Consider the following 19010-nt stretch of genomic DNA (forward strand, 5'->3'; position numbering starts at 1 on the left):
AATGGCCACTCTCAGCTGCTCCATCGTAGTATCGAATTCTCCAGTCCAATTACCTAAAATATAGCTAGACAATTGTTTAGACAGATTTGCAGCACAGGAAAAATTCTCATGTTGTATGCTAGTGACACAAAGTCCAGCATACTTTCATTGACAGCCAGGTTGAGCGATTTGCCATAGGGTATCAATTTGCTCCTGCAAGAGGTCAATCCTCTGATTGAACACCATCAAGCTTCCTTTTAGTTGAGCATTAATTCCTTTATGTACAACTAAGGCATGAGCTACATTGGCTAAATGATTATTCAGGGTCTGAGCAGTCTGCCCAGTATGACTCATGGCTAATGCCCTGGTGGTAGCTCCAACAGCCGTCAATGAGATGGTAGTAACAATGGTGGCTGTAGTTCCAAGATCCCTTTTCTGTCTGAAGAGAGTCATAGCGTGAGGGGCATCAATGGGCACAGGCACCCAGTGAGGCATGCGAGTAACCAGGGCATACCTAAATTTACTAGCATTCCAGCATTGATTAGAGTCTCACAACAGTGTGATGCAGCCATGATCATTCAGGCCTTTACAGCCATTGAAGCAGGACATTCTCCCCAAGCATGGTTGGATACCATAAAAAGCTAAAATGATACGCTCAGGATGCGAGGCTAAGCACTGCACTCAGGGTCAGCCGCTTTGGACCCAGAGAAGAGCATGTCTGATTGCATGCGGGTTGATGCCCCAGGTCCCGCCTCTGAGAAAAAGGTATCAGACGGGTCTGATGCTCTTTGGGTGGATGACACCTAAATGAACATCTGTACAAAGTCCCAATTTATTTCTAATATCAGAGATCAGACCTCTACTCTTGCCTGATGCGTCTAAAACAAAAAGGGGAACTGTAGAGAGCTGCGGAATGCTATGCCTTAAAGATGGAGCTGGTTTCTGCCTTCCACCTTCCCGATGGTGAGTGCTCTCTGTCACGAACAACTCCACATTTGGCTAAGGCAGAGGATCTGGCTTGCTTCCATGTATGTGGACCTATCTGCATTGCCCCCGTGGCACGCCTGGGTTGGCTACCCAGAGGCTATTTAAGCTGTGGGCTGGCTTTCCCCGGGGTCCGAGGATTGTTCAATGTTCCTGAATAAACAGCATTGAAAAAAAAAAAAAAAAAAAAAAAAAAAAGAAGGTCTGTGCTAACTCTCTTAATTGCTCATATTTAAAACAACTGCTGTCTGGTTTTTACTGTAAGGGACACTTTGTATTTTAAAAACAATGGCAGTGGCAGCTGCTAAAGTGTCTGTAATATTAACCACACAGTTGCCTTTGTCCATATAACTGGTTAAGTAATTATGCATAGGCTAGCATGGGGAACATTATAGATGTGAACACCTGTTTTTTAGGCTCTTGCATTGTAAACTATAAATAAAGCATCTTCTCAAAATCATAGGCAGGGTTATGTTACTGTGATATGATCTTTTGGGAGGTGAACACATTGTGTAGGAAGGACTGGCATTTCTACCTTACTACAGAAACCAGGATATTTACTCTCCTGCACACCTCCCACCGAAGGCCTACTTAAGCTAAAGAGTTGGGCTGAGTGATATAAAACGTCCACCATCAGCTTGAAATTAGGAGTCCAGACCAAAAAGATAGCTTGCACGTGTTAAAAACAAAGACTAAAGTTATTCAAAAGCAGGTGACAGGTGAGTATTCTAGGTCAGCATATCAGCAACAAAGCCCAGGCAGATCACAAACAACTGCCATAAAGAATGACAGAGGATTGTCCATCATATGATTAAAGTTAGAGAAATGGCTGGTGGCAAGTATTCTTAGTCACAGCCATCTATGCCACCCATGAGATAGAAAGTCACATAGATGACAGGTGATAGTAATGAATTCACCCAGGAGTCCCAGTGCCACTTAGCAATTAGTCTATCCAGCACCAAACCAAATGGATACTCAGTTTCTCACCTTGCCAAGCACTCTGACTCAAGTCATTGTAATGTCTTCCTTGATCTTCCCTTGTACTGTCACTCTTGATAGTGCTATGTAGGATTCAACAACCTCTCTAGATGACTCTAGAAAGCCCATCTCTGTTGACACCACTCCCATCAAGGTAAAACTACTGCCTTCTGTGTAATACTTGAAAATTGTTTTTAAGAAATAGAATTTAAATGAAAATAACTTTACTTATAGAAATAGCTACCACTGTATGTTAGTCCTTACAGCTACAAATACAAAGAGTTCCTTTCTTTTCATTATGTCATTTTATTTTTTTTTCCTTAGGGAAAAAACAAGTTAAGATGTGTAGTTATTCTGATTTTATTTTTATATATTCATTCTTTTTTTAGCCCTCCCAATAGGAAAATTTTCATAGCTGAATGGTCTGTAATATACAGAACTAAAACTCTCTTTTTCTGTTAATGAGAAATTGACAGCTGTCTTTCTGTTTCTTCTTATTGAAACCCCACCTATCTTTTAAGTCCTAATAAAGATAAAATTTTGTCTAACTTCTAACTCTTGCATTCAGAGTTACGATTTTTTTTTTCTGCACTTGGAACACTCATTGCATTTAAAATGAAGTAGGTGCTAAAAGAAATATAATTAATTTAATGCTATTGTTTTTGTTGCACTTATACTTCTCAACATAATAATGTGTAAGGTTACCTGATATGTACCCAGTGGACAACCATTTATGTGATAACAATTTGTAACTAGACAGAAGGACAGAAGTCTTTCATTGCATTCATGGCAAAGATGTATGCCCTCTATGTAAACAGCACAGCTGGAGCTAAATTCAAGGAGCAGTGCCTGATTGATTGCTAGTAATTGGATGATGACTTCATTAACAGTGTTTAAGGAACAGCTGCATATAAGCCACTATGGTGGATCTCCAGAACAACTCTGTTACAGTTTCCATGATGTCCAGAATTTAGTATGCATGAGTTTCATTTACAGAATTTTCTCCAAAACATTTCCTAATATTTTCTAATATTTGTTAGTATTTTCCATATTTTCTATATATGCAGATGTCCTCATTAGACTTTCATCCTCACAGAGAGAAAATTTGACTTGGATCCTATATGCATTCTTTAGTAGAGAAGCAAATATAATGCATGACTAATGTAAAAAAAAGATTAAAAAAAACCTATTCACTAGCTATGACATTCAGTATAAAGCTAATCAATAACAAGGTTGAAATACTGAATACTGGATAGAAAACTGATTTTTTTTTATCTGCACCTCATTTTTCAAAGATACTTTGAGATACCCAAAGTACAATTGCATAAATGCCAGCCATTTAAAATACCAACAAGTTGAGTGTGCATGTTATAAAAACACCATGTTTGTGATAGATTAAAGTATCACATAGATTCTACATTTGTAGCTTAATATGGATTAAATTTTTAATAACTTAAAGTAATGTTATTGTAGTGTGTGATTTTTCTGTTTATCATGTATTTCTATCTTCCTGAATTTACTATAATAAATTTGTTTGATACTGTACCCTTATATTGCTACAAGACTTGGTAGTTTACAAAATACAAAGTTCATAATAGAGATAGGGAGTAGAGTTACTACCTGGCAGGGAGGATAAGAAGAAAGTGAAATATAGAAAAGTGATTTAATCTCAGTACTGAGGTTTTATAAAATATAATTTGTTTTTTACCTAGCACAGCAGAGTTTCATGCTGATAACAAGCTCCTGAATTAATAAATCCATTGCAACTATTGAAACTTTTTCCTTAGTAACATAACGAATGCTGAGCAATAAGAAAAGGAAAGACATTCTTTGTACAGATGTTACCTCTAGCAGATCTATATCTCTAAACAGAAAACCTACCAACATCATACTTTCAGCAATACCAATGTGAAAATAGTTTGTGCATCTTAATTAGAATACTGTATTTTCCACACAAAGCATGCTGTTTCTCAGAATGCATTTACTTATTTTCCAGCTGGAAAGGCATTTAGGAATCTATTTTGTTATCATTACATGTGCGTAACTCCAATTATAGTTAATGGGAGTTGTGTTTCTGTAGTCACAGTGGCCTCTGAACTATTTTAACACTATTGCTTTCCATTACCATCATCGTTAAAATAACTTTCCACTCTTGTGCCAACCTGAACTACCACAGTAATCTAGGTTTGTGTTTTCTTTGCATGGATTTTGCATGTAATGAAAAATATGGATTACAAAATATGTGGCCTGTTTCTAGCTTTAAAAACATGTACTTTAAAAAATGCATTGCCATTGAAATTAGAGTAAGTAGGGCTAGAACTCTTCAGTTGTTCTTGGAGAGGAACCTGAATGTCTCCTGAACATACATTTTTATATAGCATGCTATGTATACAATTCCACTGGAATAAAGCAGGTCAATATAGTGTGGTAACTTACATCTGGTAGATACTCAGAATTTGAAACATACTACAAAGATAGAGAACATGAGGTTCTCAAACTAGAAGCCTTAGACTTTTTAATTGAAAACAAAACTATACATTTAATTGCAGTTACCTACACTTTTGGCAGACCCAAAACAACAAGACTTGCTGTCTAGCTAAAACTGATGATGCTCTTTTGTATACTTCTGGACTCTGTTCCATTTCCCAAAAAGTGGCCAAGCCATCAGAAAAACTGATAAGAAGACAGAGGAAAGGTTCCTGTTAGATTTTCAAGAAAATGGGAAGCCTGAAAATTCCTAAAAACATCATTAAAAGAGTTGAGGATATGTTATGTGTCAGTGGTTAAGCACTTGCGTAGAATGCATGATGCCCTGTGTTCCTTCCCCCAAACCACATACAGATGCACATACACAGACATACAAGTGGGCCTGAGCATCATTACACTCATAGCTGAATACTGAGTTGTCACTAGAGTAAACTTGGGATTCATTGGGTTTTGCTTATTTAGTTCTGTTATTTTTGAGGTACTTTATCATTATAAGATGTCCACTGCTGAAATGTGCCCCAGAAGTATTGTGTGTGTGTGGGGGGGAGGAGTGTGTGCAAGTGTGTTGAGGAATTAAACCCAGAGCTTTGCCCATGCTAGCAATGTGTTCTACCACTGAGCCACACTACCAAAGTTTATGTTCTAAGTGAAAATATAAATGATGGAAGCTTAGCTCCATATCATAAACTAAAACATATCATAAAGCTCACATCCATAACCCTGGCACTGAAGAGACAGAGGCCAGGAACCAACCTGAGCTACATAAGAACAACATATCTACAAAACAATGATTTAATAACAATAATAACAAACAATAATAAAAGGGAAAATTACCAAGAGGCTTGAGTAATGAAATGAGAAGGCATTTATAAAAAAAATCACAATAATACTGATGTCAAAATAATAGAAACTGTGTCATTTTTAAATATATGATAAAAGGGATATTATCAATGACTATAGTAATTGGTGATTCAAGAAATTGTGATGGAACAATCCCTGTCCTTTGAAAGAAAAAATAAAAAAAGAAACAAAGTAGTGTGGAAGTTTATCTGACATTGTGAAACAAAATGAATTGAAGATAATTTTAATATTAAATGCAAATTGATTAAACTCTTAATACCATGAAGAGTCAAGACTGGATGCTTATCAAATATCTGAATATTAGTTATGTCTATTAGACAAATAAAGGTCTATTAGAGAAAGCTGAAAATAAAAGAACATATCAAAATATAAATGTTGATAGATTTAGTTACATAAAAATAGATTTAAAAAAATTAGGGCTGGATAGATGGCTCAGTAGTTAAGAACACTTCTCTTCCAGAGGTCCTGAATTCAATTCACATTAACCACATGGAGGCTCAAAATCATCTATATTGGTATCTGATGCCCTCTTCTGTCATTCAGGTGTACATGCAGATAGAACACTCATGTACATAAAATAAATAAATCTTTAAAAAAAATAAAACCATAAGTCATAAAAACCCATAACACAAAATAAGCAAACAACTAAGAAAAATATTTCTAATATATATTTCAGTCTGTTGCTATCTTAAGTATATCACGTGCAAAATCAAACAGCACAACAAATAGCCAAAGGACAAGGCCAATGTGCAAAGGAAAATAAATGGATGTTAATATATGGGAAGGTCCACCCGACTAGTATTTGAATAAAATGCAAAATAAATTAATCATATGTCATTTTTCACTTTTTATATTAACATTTTTTAAAGATTATTACCTAAAGAGATAAGACAGACAAATTCATGTAATGCAAATGGAATTTAAGTTGATGCAACTATTCTCTAATATTATTTGGGGTTATTTCTGCATACTTTAGTACTACTTCTTCTATGCATAGCATACATGGATATAACTAGGGCATACATATGGATATGGCTCTGACATACATATGGATGTAACTATAAGGATTCATATTTCTATGCTGTTGTAACAGCAAAATATTGAAAGCATCTTAAATATTCTTCAGGAAAGAAATAAAGGTAAATTATGATATATTTGCATAATCAAACTGAATATATGGCCAATAAAATTATGTTTTTAGTATTATATTCCAGACATTTAACAACAGAAAATGTCTACAAGAAAAGGATAGAATACCATAATGCATGTCTAATTTGAGCTCAATATTTTTTAAGACACTATTCTTTAAAGGACAACAGAGGGACACCACACCATGAGAGGAAGAAGTAATAGATAATGGGCCTTTATTTAAGTCATGCTTTCAACCTCAGCTTGACCATCTCATGTAGTATGCAAGATACATCTACATCCCTAGTCACACACTTTATTAGGATATTGATTGCACACCTCTAGACTGCATACTGCAGAAATGAAACTTTTATTCTAGCTTGTCTACTCTTTGTTTTAGGCTATGTCTTATCTGTATTTAGTCTTTGGCCATTTTACTTGATATTTTTTAATAGTTTATTATTTTGTTTATTTATGTATCTGTTGTAATTTATTCACTTTGTATCCTGGCTGTAGCCTCCTCCATTTCCTCCCAGTTCCACCCACCATCCCTCTTCTCTCCCTACTTGACATATTAAGTAACAACAAAATTAATGATGTAGGTTTAAGTATAGATCTAAAACATAATGAAATTTGTATATTTTCTACATTGTGTGTTGTTTACATAAATGAGTCACTAAATAAATGATTATGAGTGGATTCTAGACCAGAACCACAGTGTGTTTAATCATTTTACTACAATACTCAAAAAGATTTAGAAATGAATGCCACATACACTTTTGCTTAGAGAAGGTATGGATCTTCTTCCTCTTATGACAGTAAGACATCCTTCACATTTGAACTGGGTAGGCTAATAAAAGTTATGAACCATATTATAGCTAAGACATGTGCTTAAGTTGTTCTTTGGTGAAAGATTTGGAAGGTTTTCTGAAGCCCATTTGCCTCCAAAGCATGATCTTCAGCACCACTCTGACTTCATTCTTCAGAGTAACATCAGAATCTTTTCACCTACACAAAGAGTTTATTTCAAACACAAACCTTTCATAAATAAGAAGAATCAGCTTGAGTTTGCTTACCAAATTCTGGTGGACTTGGAAATTAACTTGATTCTGAGTAGGTCTTTATTAAGCCCTCAAATCATATAGCACACCACCTGCTTCCTCCACCTGTTTCCAAACAACTGCATCAATTTTGCAATCATCTCAATTACTCTGTTGCCTCTGACAGCAATAATATATAACAATTGCTCTTTTCCTATAAATGTGATGCTGACTTTTAAGGTCCGTAAGTATTGAATCCCATAAATATAAAAGTGTTTCAAATAATCCATTCAGTGGTTTTTCAATCTCTTATTCAAAGATGAAGCCACTTTTGTGCATGAAAAACTGTTATCACTAGATTATTAGCCATTAGAATATGAAGACAGATGGAAAATCTATGTATGCATGCATATGAAAATACAGATGTATGTGTATGTGTGTGTGTGTGTGTGTGTGTGTGTGTGTGTGTGCTTTATGAGAGCCATTTAATTTCACTTATGGTTTAATCCATAAAACTTTATGGTACAAACATGCATTATGTGGCAAAATTATATTTAACATAAATGTACAAAACTGAAAATTTTTTTTTAAATTAAGAGCAGCAATTGTTGCCACGGTTTCTAGTGGCTTTTTTTAAACAAACAAGGTTATAGGTTGACATTTCAAAAATATAAGTGATGACCTTTACAGAATTACTTCTTCATGTAATTATCTTATTGATTTGGGAACTTGGTAGGCTCCCAAAGGGGATCAAAGGGATAGAAAAAGAAAATCTAAACGAGTTCTTTATTCTGTATGCCATAAAGCTGGGTTTGGGTACTGAACCAATATTTATGCCACTTTCCGAAAGCTTTAATGTTCTTTAGTCAGTTTTCTTTGACTCAAAAGTATTTTTCAGACCAAATGCCACCAGTAGTTGCAAGGTGGCATGATTCCTCACATCCTGTCATTTAACACAATGAGGCTGCAGTTTTGGAGGAGATCTACTAGATGTTTGGCGATGTTATGGGGTACCAGAGACATTCTTGGATGAAAGCACAGATACCTGCTAGTTTAGCTTGTAGGATCCTCAATGTACTAGTTTCTTTCTAAGAGCTGGCACAACCCTGTGGGAATGCTGCCATCATTATCATATCTGAGAATAACACTGAACACTTGTAATGCAGTGGGAACCATTTGATTGTAGCTAAAGTATGAAGTCCCAATCTAATCTGTATGCAAACCTGTGCCATCTAAGTAATAAGCCCTTTATCCAGGAATGTTATCTTCACATTTATAGCTGAATTGTGAGCCATATCACAAATTAAATAATAGATTTTTAATGGTATCTTCAAAAGGATACCCAAATAATCCATCACTCAGATATGTCTCCCAAGTACAGAAAGCCTCTTACTTTCTCACCTTTCTGTAATATTATTGCATTCTGAAGCACTGAGTATGCTTTATGCTTCTGACTAGTTTGCTTAGTGCACTCACAAGGTGGTGTTAATAAGGCCAAGGTCATGGGTACAAGAAAGTTTTACCACGTATTGACCACAGTCTGCTGGAATCAGTCAAGAGATGATAGCATGACCCAGAAAAGCATCATGATAACAACAACAAAAAACCCTTCATCACTTCTCAGTCCAGGCTCTCCATCGAGAGACATGGGATATGTTAGTGAGTCATCATCTTAAGGAGGAAATGAATAGCAGCTTGGGAGGCTCCAACATCTACTCCTGAACAAAGCAGGCCTGACATTTAGGCACTAACTTTGCATTGTAATCTCCCATCATGCCACTGATTTGCTATGTAATCTTCATCACTAAATTAGAGATAATAGGATGGAATGAAATGGGATTACCTCCCGGGGATGTTGTGTGAATTAACAAATTAGTGCAAAGTGTTAGCATTTATGTAAGTGCTGGTGGTTGTCATTATTTCTAGGGACAAAGTCTCATTCTAAATGGAGAATCTAAGTATATTATGCTTTTGCCAGGAAGAGATTTTCCCCCACATCAATTGCATTTAAGCCGAGCATAAAACAGAGGTGATAATAATATAGTAGTGATCATCGTAATTCAGAGCTGTAAGCCTTTTCCCTATTAAAGCTAAAACTATTTTCAGCAACTTTCCATGCGTTTAAACTTTGCTTTCCAAACTTTGTGCCAACAGCCATCTCTATAGTGATTTTTCTTCCTGTGACGGGTAGGAGGAATAGGACCAAGAATAGGTCCCATTCATTATTCATTCCTGTAATGACTATATAATGTATTGAATTTGTTTACAACATACAATCAGGCAAACTCAGTAGCTGCTTTGATTGCAATATATTGCAATAATTGTAGAAGAAGAAGAAGAAGAAGAACTCTCTGTCCGCCCCCCCCCCACACACACACTGCACCCACTGGGGTCCTTTAGAGGCAACCAGCATACAAATTGAAAACTTATGGGGAATTGGAGAGCTTTTCAAAAAAAAGCAGTGTACATAGATCTTTTCAATTTAACATCTTTACCAAGGAGTTTTGTTGTCACCTACTTATTTCCAAGTGGTTTGTGTTTGAGAGAATAATTCTATTTCTTTTACCATTCTGCCTCTGCTTACCAAGAAAAATCATTTACTGCTGATTGCAGAACTCTTGAACTCAGCCTGGCAGCTGCAGGGTAAATGCCTAACATCCGGCTCTTAGCAGCTTATTTCCATATTCATTTGAAGTGAATTTTCAAGACATTGAAAACCTCTCTCGACCTGACACTGTGCAATAGTCAGGATCTAAAGCTCATCATTTTTTCCTTTCTTCTTCTCTTTGTCTTACAGATAACAGACGGGCTCCTCTGGAAAGATCACGCTCTCGCCACAATGGAGCCATATCATCCCAGTGATTCCTGAGGCCAGAGACAGTGGAGACATTTAAGAAAAAAAATAATCCATTTTGAGAAGAACAAAATATACACTCAAGAGTTGAAATGGAAATAAATGCATTTCCACAAAGGTCAAGCTGAACTGGGTTAAGTAATGTGTATTTGTAGGAATACTGTAAATACACTAATCCTAACCCAGATATCATGATCAGAAAACATTCGTTCCTCTGTAAAGACATATATTACATGTTATTGTGTATAATGACCTGACTGTGAAGCTGAAAGTATTAAAAAAAAAAAAGGAAGAATCCCAATGCTTCTACTAACATTCCAGTCTGCCAAAAATTTTAAAACTGAATTTTCTAGGTGACCCCTACCTACCTCATTTCCAGAAAAATAGAAAAAGGGGGAGGTAAGGAATAGACAGAAAGAGTTTTCACTGTCTACTTCCAGCTTATCTTATGTGTATAGTATAAAGTCTGAAAGAATGATTGGGAAGGTACAAATAGCACACTTTGAAAGAGAAGCCCCACTCAAGGTATTTGGAATGTGTCTCTAGTGAAAGCTAATGGATTCATCTATTTGTCAGAAATTAATCCTACCATTAGTCTACAGTTTCAGCACGATATTGTAGGCACTTCCCATTGATAAAAATAAACCAAAGTTTAACAAGATCAGCTAGATTTCAACTTTATTTAAGAAGTATTTTTTAATTCTGCATAGGAATCTGCTTCATAGAAATATTTTATGTATCTATTTTTGAGAAAACTTCTGCACTTCCATGTATGTGCTAGGGTTGAGGCTGAAAATTCTATTGCCTTTATTTAGATTTTAGAGGAAAATATTGATTCCTAATTCTTCACTCTATTGCTTCTTTCTCCCCTCACCTTCTTTGAGGTAAGGAATAGAACTGCGAATTCTCCAGAGCAAGGAAAATGATTTTTTTTTTTTTTTTTTTTTTTTTTTTTTTATGAAAGAGGCAGTAGAAAACTTTTGAAAGGTCAATTGTTTTATCTCCCTTCTGTCCCCTTTTCCATTCTACTTTGGTAGTTGAAGAACAAGCAATTCTCTCTCTCTCTCTCTCTCTCTCTCTCTCTCTCTCTCTCTGTTTCTCTCTCTGTGTGTATGTGTTTATATATCTTACTGCAACAATTCCATATCCCAGTACAAGGTAAAGCTCTGTCATCATCATACTTACTTACCTTATATTATTAACACATTTCAGTGATGTTGCCAAAATAATGATAGCAGATAAAGAAGCTCAGCATTTGTTCTAAATATGTGAGAGAGCAGAAGTTATACTTAACTGGTCTATTCTCTTACAATGTGAATTTGTAATAATTGGTATAGAGTATAATTTCAAGACTAATTCATGCAGATGATTGTGATTGCTGTATGTATATTTCTTATATAGAAAATTCTAATTCTATTTCTCCAAAGCACATTATAGACATTCAGAGAACAGAACAAATGACTGGCTTGGCAAGCCACCTTCTGGAGATAATGTAAACATGTGACCAGTTGCTCACAGAATCTTTATACAGATATATAGTAATTTAAACTGTTGCCTTTCACTCTAGTGCATTCTTACTTGGGTATTATACTTCAAAATACTCTGAAGCTGCTATAAGTAGAGAAATCAGAAGGTAACAATGTCTGAGTTTTTTTTCATTTTTTTCTTACATAAACAAACATATACACACACATGTACGCACACTAGAACATTCCACTTTCACACACTTTTTTTAAACAATAACCACAAACTTTAAGTTCTACTAATTGATGTAAATAACTACTGTATGCATTTTTGACTTACAAAGTATTTTCTGAAATATTGTGGTATGGCTTATTTGAGGTTTTGTTTTTTCTTTTTATAGCTTTTCAGGCTATAGAAACTTGACCTTGAAATGTAAACTTTAACTGAAATTTGGGGCATTTGCCCTGCCATATTTTCTAGCTGGTTAAGGTTGAAATACTGATGTGTATTATCTTTTCCAGATGTGAATTTGCCTTATTTTCTAGTTTGTAAACAAGAATGAAGTACTCTTATTGATAAATTATATATTTGTATTTAAATACATTCCACATGCTTTTCACAAACATTTGAAAACATTTCAGGGGACATATAATTAACTTATGTGACTTATAATAGTCCTGTTCAAGCCACTTGCACTTTTTGTTTTAGGTTAAAAGCTATCATGCAAAAACAAAAAAGTACATAGTGGTATTTTTAAAAGGAAACCAAATTAGGCTCAAGTATTTTATTTATTTTTGTTTATTTCTGCCATAGATGAGAAATACCTGTTTCTACAACTTTTACTTCAGAATGTTACAGCCAGTTTAGCTGGTTAGAATATTTTCCTTTGGTTACTGTAATGACTAACCATAAATCTGATGGTTTAAGATCACAGCAGATTATTCTACTATGGTTCTGGAGGCCAGAAGCTTGACATCTGGGCATCAACCATTCATGCTACCTCCAGAGGCTACAACAGAGGCCTGTTCTTGGCTTCATCTTTTGATGGCCAATGGCATTGTGTGACTCTTGGCCACATTTTTCTCTGCTCCTTTTCACATCACCATCTTCTTTGTGTACCTGGTCTTTCTGTGTCTTTCCTGTAAGGATACTGATAGTGTCATTTAGAGACCACCATCTTAAGACAGGATAATTACCTCACCACACATCCTAAACTTCATGATATCTCTATGATCCTTTTTCCAAACAAGCTAACATCCAGGTACTAGATATTCCCTGTAGATAAAAACTCATCTCACTTTTCTACCCACTCATCCTTAAATATATGTTTGTCCCAAATGTAAAACACATTCATGTCATCTCAACATTCTCCAGATTCAACCCATTACAGTAACCCCTAAATCCAAAATCTTACCCAAATGTCATTAATTCCAAATCCTATAATTTATATTGTCTAATGAAGTATGAATGATATTTAGGATGTGCTCACTCATGGAACAATATCCTTTCTCTAACTGGATTCACTAAAATAACATATAAAAATGAGTTATTGTCTTCTAAAATAACACTGGGGTAGGCATGGACTAATAACAAAGGCACTCCTACTCTAAAAAGAACAGAAAATAAGAGTCACCTGTTAAATAAATAAATAAATAAATAAATAACACAGTTCCACATAGGCTTCAAGGCCTTACAATGCTTCTCTGCTCCAGGGTTTAGGTCTCTGCCTTTGTATCCGTACTTTGTTCTGCCATCTGGGTGCTCCCTTCTCTAATCTGAAAGTCATCACATTTTTGCAGAGGAATAATTTTATTAGCTTGTTTTCTGCCCATAGTTATCTGGCAGCCTTTTCTCATTTCCTCCTGTCATCTTCAAACCAAGCCAGGAGTATTCTGGTAATTATTGCATCCTCAAAACTCTTGTTGGACTTCCATGTATATCATGTTACTCCATAACTTTAGAAAGATGGTCCTCATGGTTCTTTCCTAAATAGCTGGGCCTCTATGTTGAGGTAGTTGAATGAATCCAGGAATGTGTAGCTGGTGTATTTAGAACTATTAAAAAGCTGGAAGACCATATCCTTCACCTTAACTCCAAAGCACACACTTCACATAGAATTTCATCATTTTACCATCTTTTATGATTAACAAAATTTACCCAATCAGGTAGTGGTTTCTTCTTGACATAATGATTCTTCGATTTACCTCTTCTCTTATTTCTTTCCTTGTTTAAAATTTTAATTTCCTCATATTTAGCTCTTTTTAAAATTAGTACAAAAAGGAATGACTCTCATTGTGGCATTTTCATGCATATTTTGGTTTTTGTTGATTCTTCTCTTCAGTTTCTACCCTTCTGCTCTCACCTCCACATTACCCCTTGCTACCATCCCTCCAGTAATTCCCATTTCACTGTCATGTATCATATACTCTATTATCATCTTTTCTTATCCCCACCCCCTTAAGACTTCTTTTCCCCAGCAAGAATGAACTAGTTATACCTACAACATTTGACTTGTCAAGCTCCTCAGCTAAATACCCAACTTTGTTACTTACAAGATCAAGATTGGCTTTCCATTAAACTTTAGGAGACAATTCAGATAAGTTGTTGTTTTGTTTTTGCTGCTATATAACAACAACTGCCTTTTTTTTCCAATACAGTATTCTTTGCTTTTGTGCCCTCACCAGAAATGCCTTTAATAGCCACATTTCCAGCCGTGGTTTGGCTCAGGAAATCTATAGTTTCTATATTAAATTCATCACCAACAATTGTACCACCCTCCACCCAGTATTCAATCCCAAAACCACTTTCCCATCTGTAGGTATTTGTCATAGCAATATCCCACCTCATACTAAAATTTATATCAGATTCCTACTGTTACTGTAACAGATTCTTACAAACATGAAGGGATAAAAGGGTAGGTTTCTGGTTCTGTCTGGTTTTAAGGCCACAAATCTAAAGCCAAGATATTGGCAGGACAGCACTCCTCTGCAAGCTCTAGGAGAAAAATCTACTCTTTTCATATTTTCATGTGATTGTAATTATTCCTTGGATTGTGGCTTTATCTCACTCTGCTCCGTGTTTTTGACATCTGCCCCTCTGTGTATATAATCACCACTGCGTCTCTTGTAGGGAGTTTTAGTGACCCTTCCAGATTATCTATGATAAATCCTCATTTTCAGAGCTTAAACTTAATTACACCTTCCCTTAACCTCCTTAAGAAAATAAGTTAATATCACAAATTCTGGGGATTAGATAATGAAAAGTTTTTTGGGGAGGGGCATAATTCAACCACTACACTAGTCATTGCATATAAATGTACTTTATATTTGTTAAAAATGCATCCTTGGTGCTCAAGCCAGATTTAAGGTTGTTATTAAAAGCTGTTGTCTGCCCAGGCTACTGCATGCTTTGTTATTAAATAGACAAAAAAGACTATTCTAAATTTTGGTTGATACTTTTGCCACTGTAAGAAATTAGCTGAAAAAATTCACTTATCTCAACTCTGATCTGGTTTATCTCTTCTGCCCTTTTTTATGAAGTCTTTGTTCAGATGTCTTCTATGATGAATAATGCAGGCACAAAACTACCTCTGATACAGAATGGTTCTTTACAAACTTCCTTTACATATTGTGAATCCCTCAGCTGAAGGGAGAGGTAAAAACAAAGAATGTGTTGAATGGGTATTGAGGAAGATTGTGTCCATAGCAAGCCACCTTAAAGAAATAGTTCAAGTAGCAGAAAAAAAACTGTCAATTTATGCTCTCATTTCACCAAGATTCACCTTGGAATAAACACCTGTATTTGTGCTGGGCCAGTAATGATTTGCAATCTCTATATAATGCCTACTAATTCAATAAAGCTTAAATTTGCATTAAATGATGTTCTGTCTATGATTCAGACTAAATATGAAATAAAAGGCATGGATGGTGAATTGTTAAGAGGATGTGAGGGCATTCTAAGGAAAACTTCATCTAAAAAGAGCTTCAAGAGTGTTTTTGGAAGGGACTGATCAAGTAGAGATGTTGGGCTATCTTCAAAGACTAGCATACCTAAGAGAACTCTGAGGTTTTTCTTAGAAGTAATACATACTGCTCATCAGAATAATAGAGAAATGATTGTACAACTAAAAAGTGAGAAGATGTTCCCCAAAAACTGTTTTTGCATATTTTTGTGCATTATGTATAGTGCTAAAGCAAATGGCCTTTAGATGCTCAGAGTGGTAAATGTCCAAAGCAAGTAATGAAGAATGACAGGTTTTTATTCTCTGGAGAGCTTTTTTTTTTTTTTTTTTTTTTTTTTTTTTTTTTTTTAATACTAGAAAACCCTTTTATTTCATTTCTGAGGAAACAATAAATATCATGATCAACAGCACCAGAAAGAAACTCGGGAAGGGGAAAAGAAGAAAGGAAAGAAAGAAGGGGAAAGTGAAGAGGAGGTGAGAGAAAGGAAAGAAAGGATAGGATGGAGAGAAGAAAAGGTAAATCTAGATTGGGGAGGGATGGTAAAATATGGAGAGAAGAGAAGTAAAGTAGAAGATAAAAGAGAATAAATAGTATAACAAAAAAGTTTAGGGGTAGAGTGTCAGGTCAATGGTTATAAGAATTTGTTTCTCTTTTAAATGACTCACTTTTGATTCCAAGCAATTGTTTGATAATTCTCAGCCATATATAATTTTCTTTATGGTACCCACATGGTACACCTACATACATACATTCTTATCTAAATACATGCATAGAGTTGGAGCACTAAGCTTCTTTTTTTTTTTTTTTCTTTCTCTTTCAATTTTTTTTTTCAATGCAGTTTATTCAGGAACCTTGAACAATCCTCGGACCCTGGGGAAAGCCAGCCCACAGCTTAAATAGCCTCTGGGTAGCCAACCCAGGCGTGCCACGGGGGCAATGCAGATAGGTCCACATACATGGAAGCAAGCCAGATCCTCAGCCTTAGCCAAATGTGGAATTGTTCGTGACAGAGAGCACTCACCATCGGGAAGGTGGAAGGCAGAAACCAGCTCCATCTTTAAGGCATAGCATTCCGCAGCTCTCTACAGTTCCCCCTTTTTGTTTTAGACGCATCAGGCAAGAGTAGAGGTCTGATCTCTGATATTAGAAATAAATTGGGACTTTGTACTGATGTTCATTTAGGTGTCATCCACCCAAAGAGCATCAGACCCGTCCGATACCTTTTTCTCAGAGGCGGGACCTGGGGCATCAACCCGCATGCAATCAGACATGCTCTTCTCTGGGTCGAAAGCTGCTGACCCTGAGTGCAGTGCTTAGCCTCGCATCCTGAGCGTATCATTTTAGCTTTTTATGGTATCCAACCATGCTTGGGGAGAATGTCCTGCTTCAATGGCTGTAAAGGCCTGAATGATCATGGCTGCATCACACTGTTGTGAGACTCTAATCTTGCATATATACCACAGGCAAACCAAGGAGACCAACACCAGAAGGCCTGCTAACGCTCCCATGCCCGCCCATTCCTTCAGATGATTCATGGCTGCAGCAATCCATGTTGATAATCCTGTGGCTAGTCCTGCGTCTACTCTGGAAGAATTTACTGTGATAATGGCCACTCTCAGCTGCTCCATCGTAGTATCGAATTCTCCAGTCCAATTACCTAAAATATAGCTAGACAATTGTTTAGACAGATTTGCAGCACAGGAAAAATTCTCATGTTGTATGCTAGTGACACAAAGTCCAGCATACTTTCATTGACAGCCAGGTTGAGCGATTTGCCATAGGGTATCAATTTGCTCCTGCAAGAGGTCAATCCTCTGATTGAACACCATCAAGCTTCCTTTTAGTTGAGCATTAATTCCTTTATGTACAACTAAGGCATGAGCTACATTGGCTAAATGATTATTCAGGGTCTGAGCAGTCTGCCCAGTATGACTCATGGCTAATGCCCTGGTGGTAGCTCCAACAGCCGCCAATGAGATGGTAGTAACAATGGTGGCTGTAGTTCCAAGATCCCTTTTCTGTCTGAAGAGAGTCATAGCGTGAGGGGCATCAATGGGCACAGGCACCCAGTGAGGCATGCGAGTAACCAGGGCATACCTAAATTTACTAGCATTCTAGCATTGGGCAAAAAAGCAAGTATCATTACCACAATTACTTGGCTCTATCTGGCTAATAATGAATAAAAATGGGGGATATAGACAAACAGGTGTGGGCTTATAGGAAATATTATGAGAAGCCTTAACCCCTCGTTGCAATATCCTGCGTCAGTTCTAGAACTAGCAGTGGTGGTGTCCGAGGTCTGAGTAGGTTCAGGAGACCATTGCCCCCAGGGGCGAGACGTGCTCCATGCCAATTGACTAACTCCATGTTTTCCTCCAATTTTGAAAGTCATTTAAGGTTCTCAAATTATTTTTTTCCCTTTTTTTTTTTAATTTTTCATCAATTACACTTTATTCATTCTGCATCCCCCCCATAAGCCCCTCCCTCCTCCCCTCCCAATCCCACCCTCCCTCCTCCCTCTGCTTGCATGCCACTCCCCAAGTCCACTGATAGGGGAGGTTCTCCTCTCCTTTCTGATCTTAGTCTGTCAGTTCACATCAAAAGTGGCTGTATTGTCCTCTACTATGGCCTGGTAAGGCTGCTCCCCCCCAGAGGGAGGTGATCAAAGAGCAGGCCAATCAGATTATGTCAGAGGCAGTTTCTCTTCCCATTACTATGTAACCCAATTGGACTCTGAACTGCCCTGGGCTACATCTGTGCAGGGGTTCTGGGTTACTCTGGAGAGCTTTCAAAAGAATCCTTTCTTGTGGGTTGGCTGTTGTCAATATAAAGTACTGGACAATGTAATAAGCAGATCTATAAATGATATGATCCCAATCCTGGCCTACCAATTGCATCCTTTGGAACAGTTTGCTCCAGCAATCAAATGTTTTTTGTTTGTTTGTTTGCTTGTTTTGTTTTTCCTAAGACCCAAATAAGGAGTCCAAAACCAGATTATTTGCAACAGGAAAATTTGAGCTTATAGACAAAGAATGGGGGGTGGGGGTAGGGGAGGGAAACTGGAAATTGATAAACATGCAATGTAATGTGTTATATAGTTTTGATTTATAACAAAATGCTAAAGCCAAAGATCCCATTTACACAGAGAATTGATTTAGATGTTTAGGATCATGATAGCCACAACTGAAATATAATTATAGTTCTTGTCCATTGCAGGGGGGAAAACATGGAAATAAATGAATTATGGAAACCATTACTTTGTGCCAACTTCTT

The 19010-nt window shown here is 36.4% G+C and overlaps 1 protein-coding gene across 5 annotated transcripts in view; it reads left to right on the forward strand.

Annotated features, from left to right (window-relative positions):
• Nucleotides 1-15651, forward strand: part of Diaph2 (diaphanous related formin 2) — a 980694-nt gene extending 965043 nt beyond the window's left edge. For all 5 annotated transcript variants that reach the window (XM_060375359.1, XM_060375356.1, XM_060375358.1 and 2 more), the window contains one exon: nt 10255-15651. Coding sequence is in view for 4 of the 5 variants with exons in the window: in XM_060375356.1 (XP_060231339.1) it covers nt 10255-10319 (65 nt within the window). In the remaining variant the exon portion in view is untranslated. The remainder of the gene's footprint in view (nt 1-10254) is intronic.
• Nucleotides 15652-19010: the final 3359 nt, after the last annotated feature.

Source organism: Meriones unguiculatus, chromosome X (genome assembly GCF_030254825.1).
Source record: "Meriones unguiculatus strain TT.TT164.6M chromosome X, Bangor_MerUng_6.1, whole genome shotgun sequence".
In the NCBI taxonomy this organism is placed as follows: Eukaryota; Metazoa; Chordata; class Mammalia; order Rodentia; family Muridae; genus Meriones; species Meriones unguiculatus.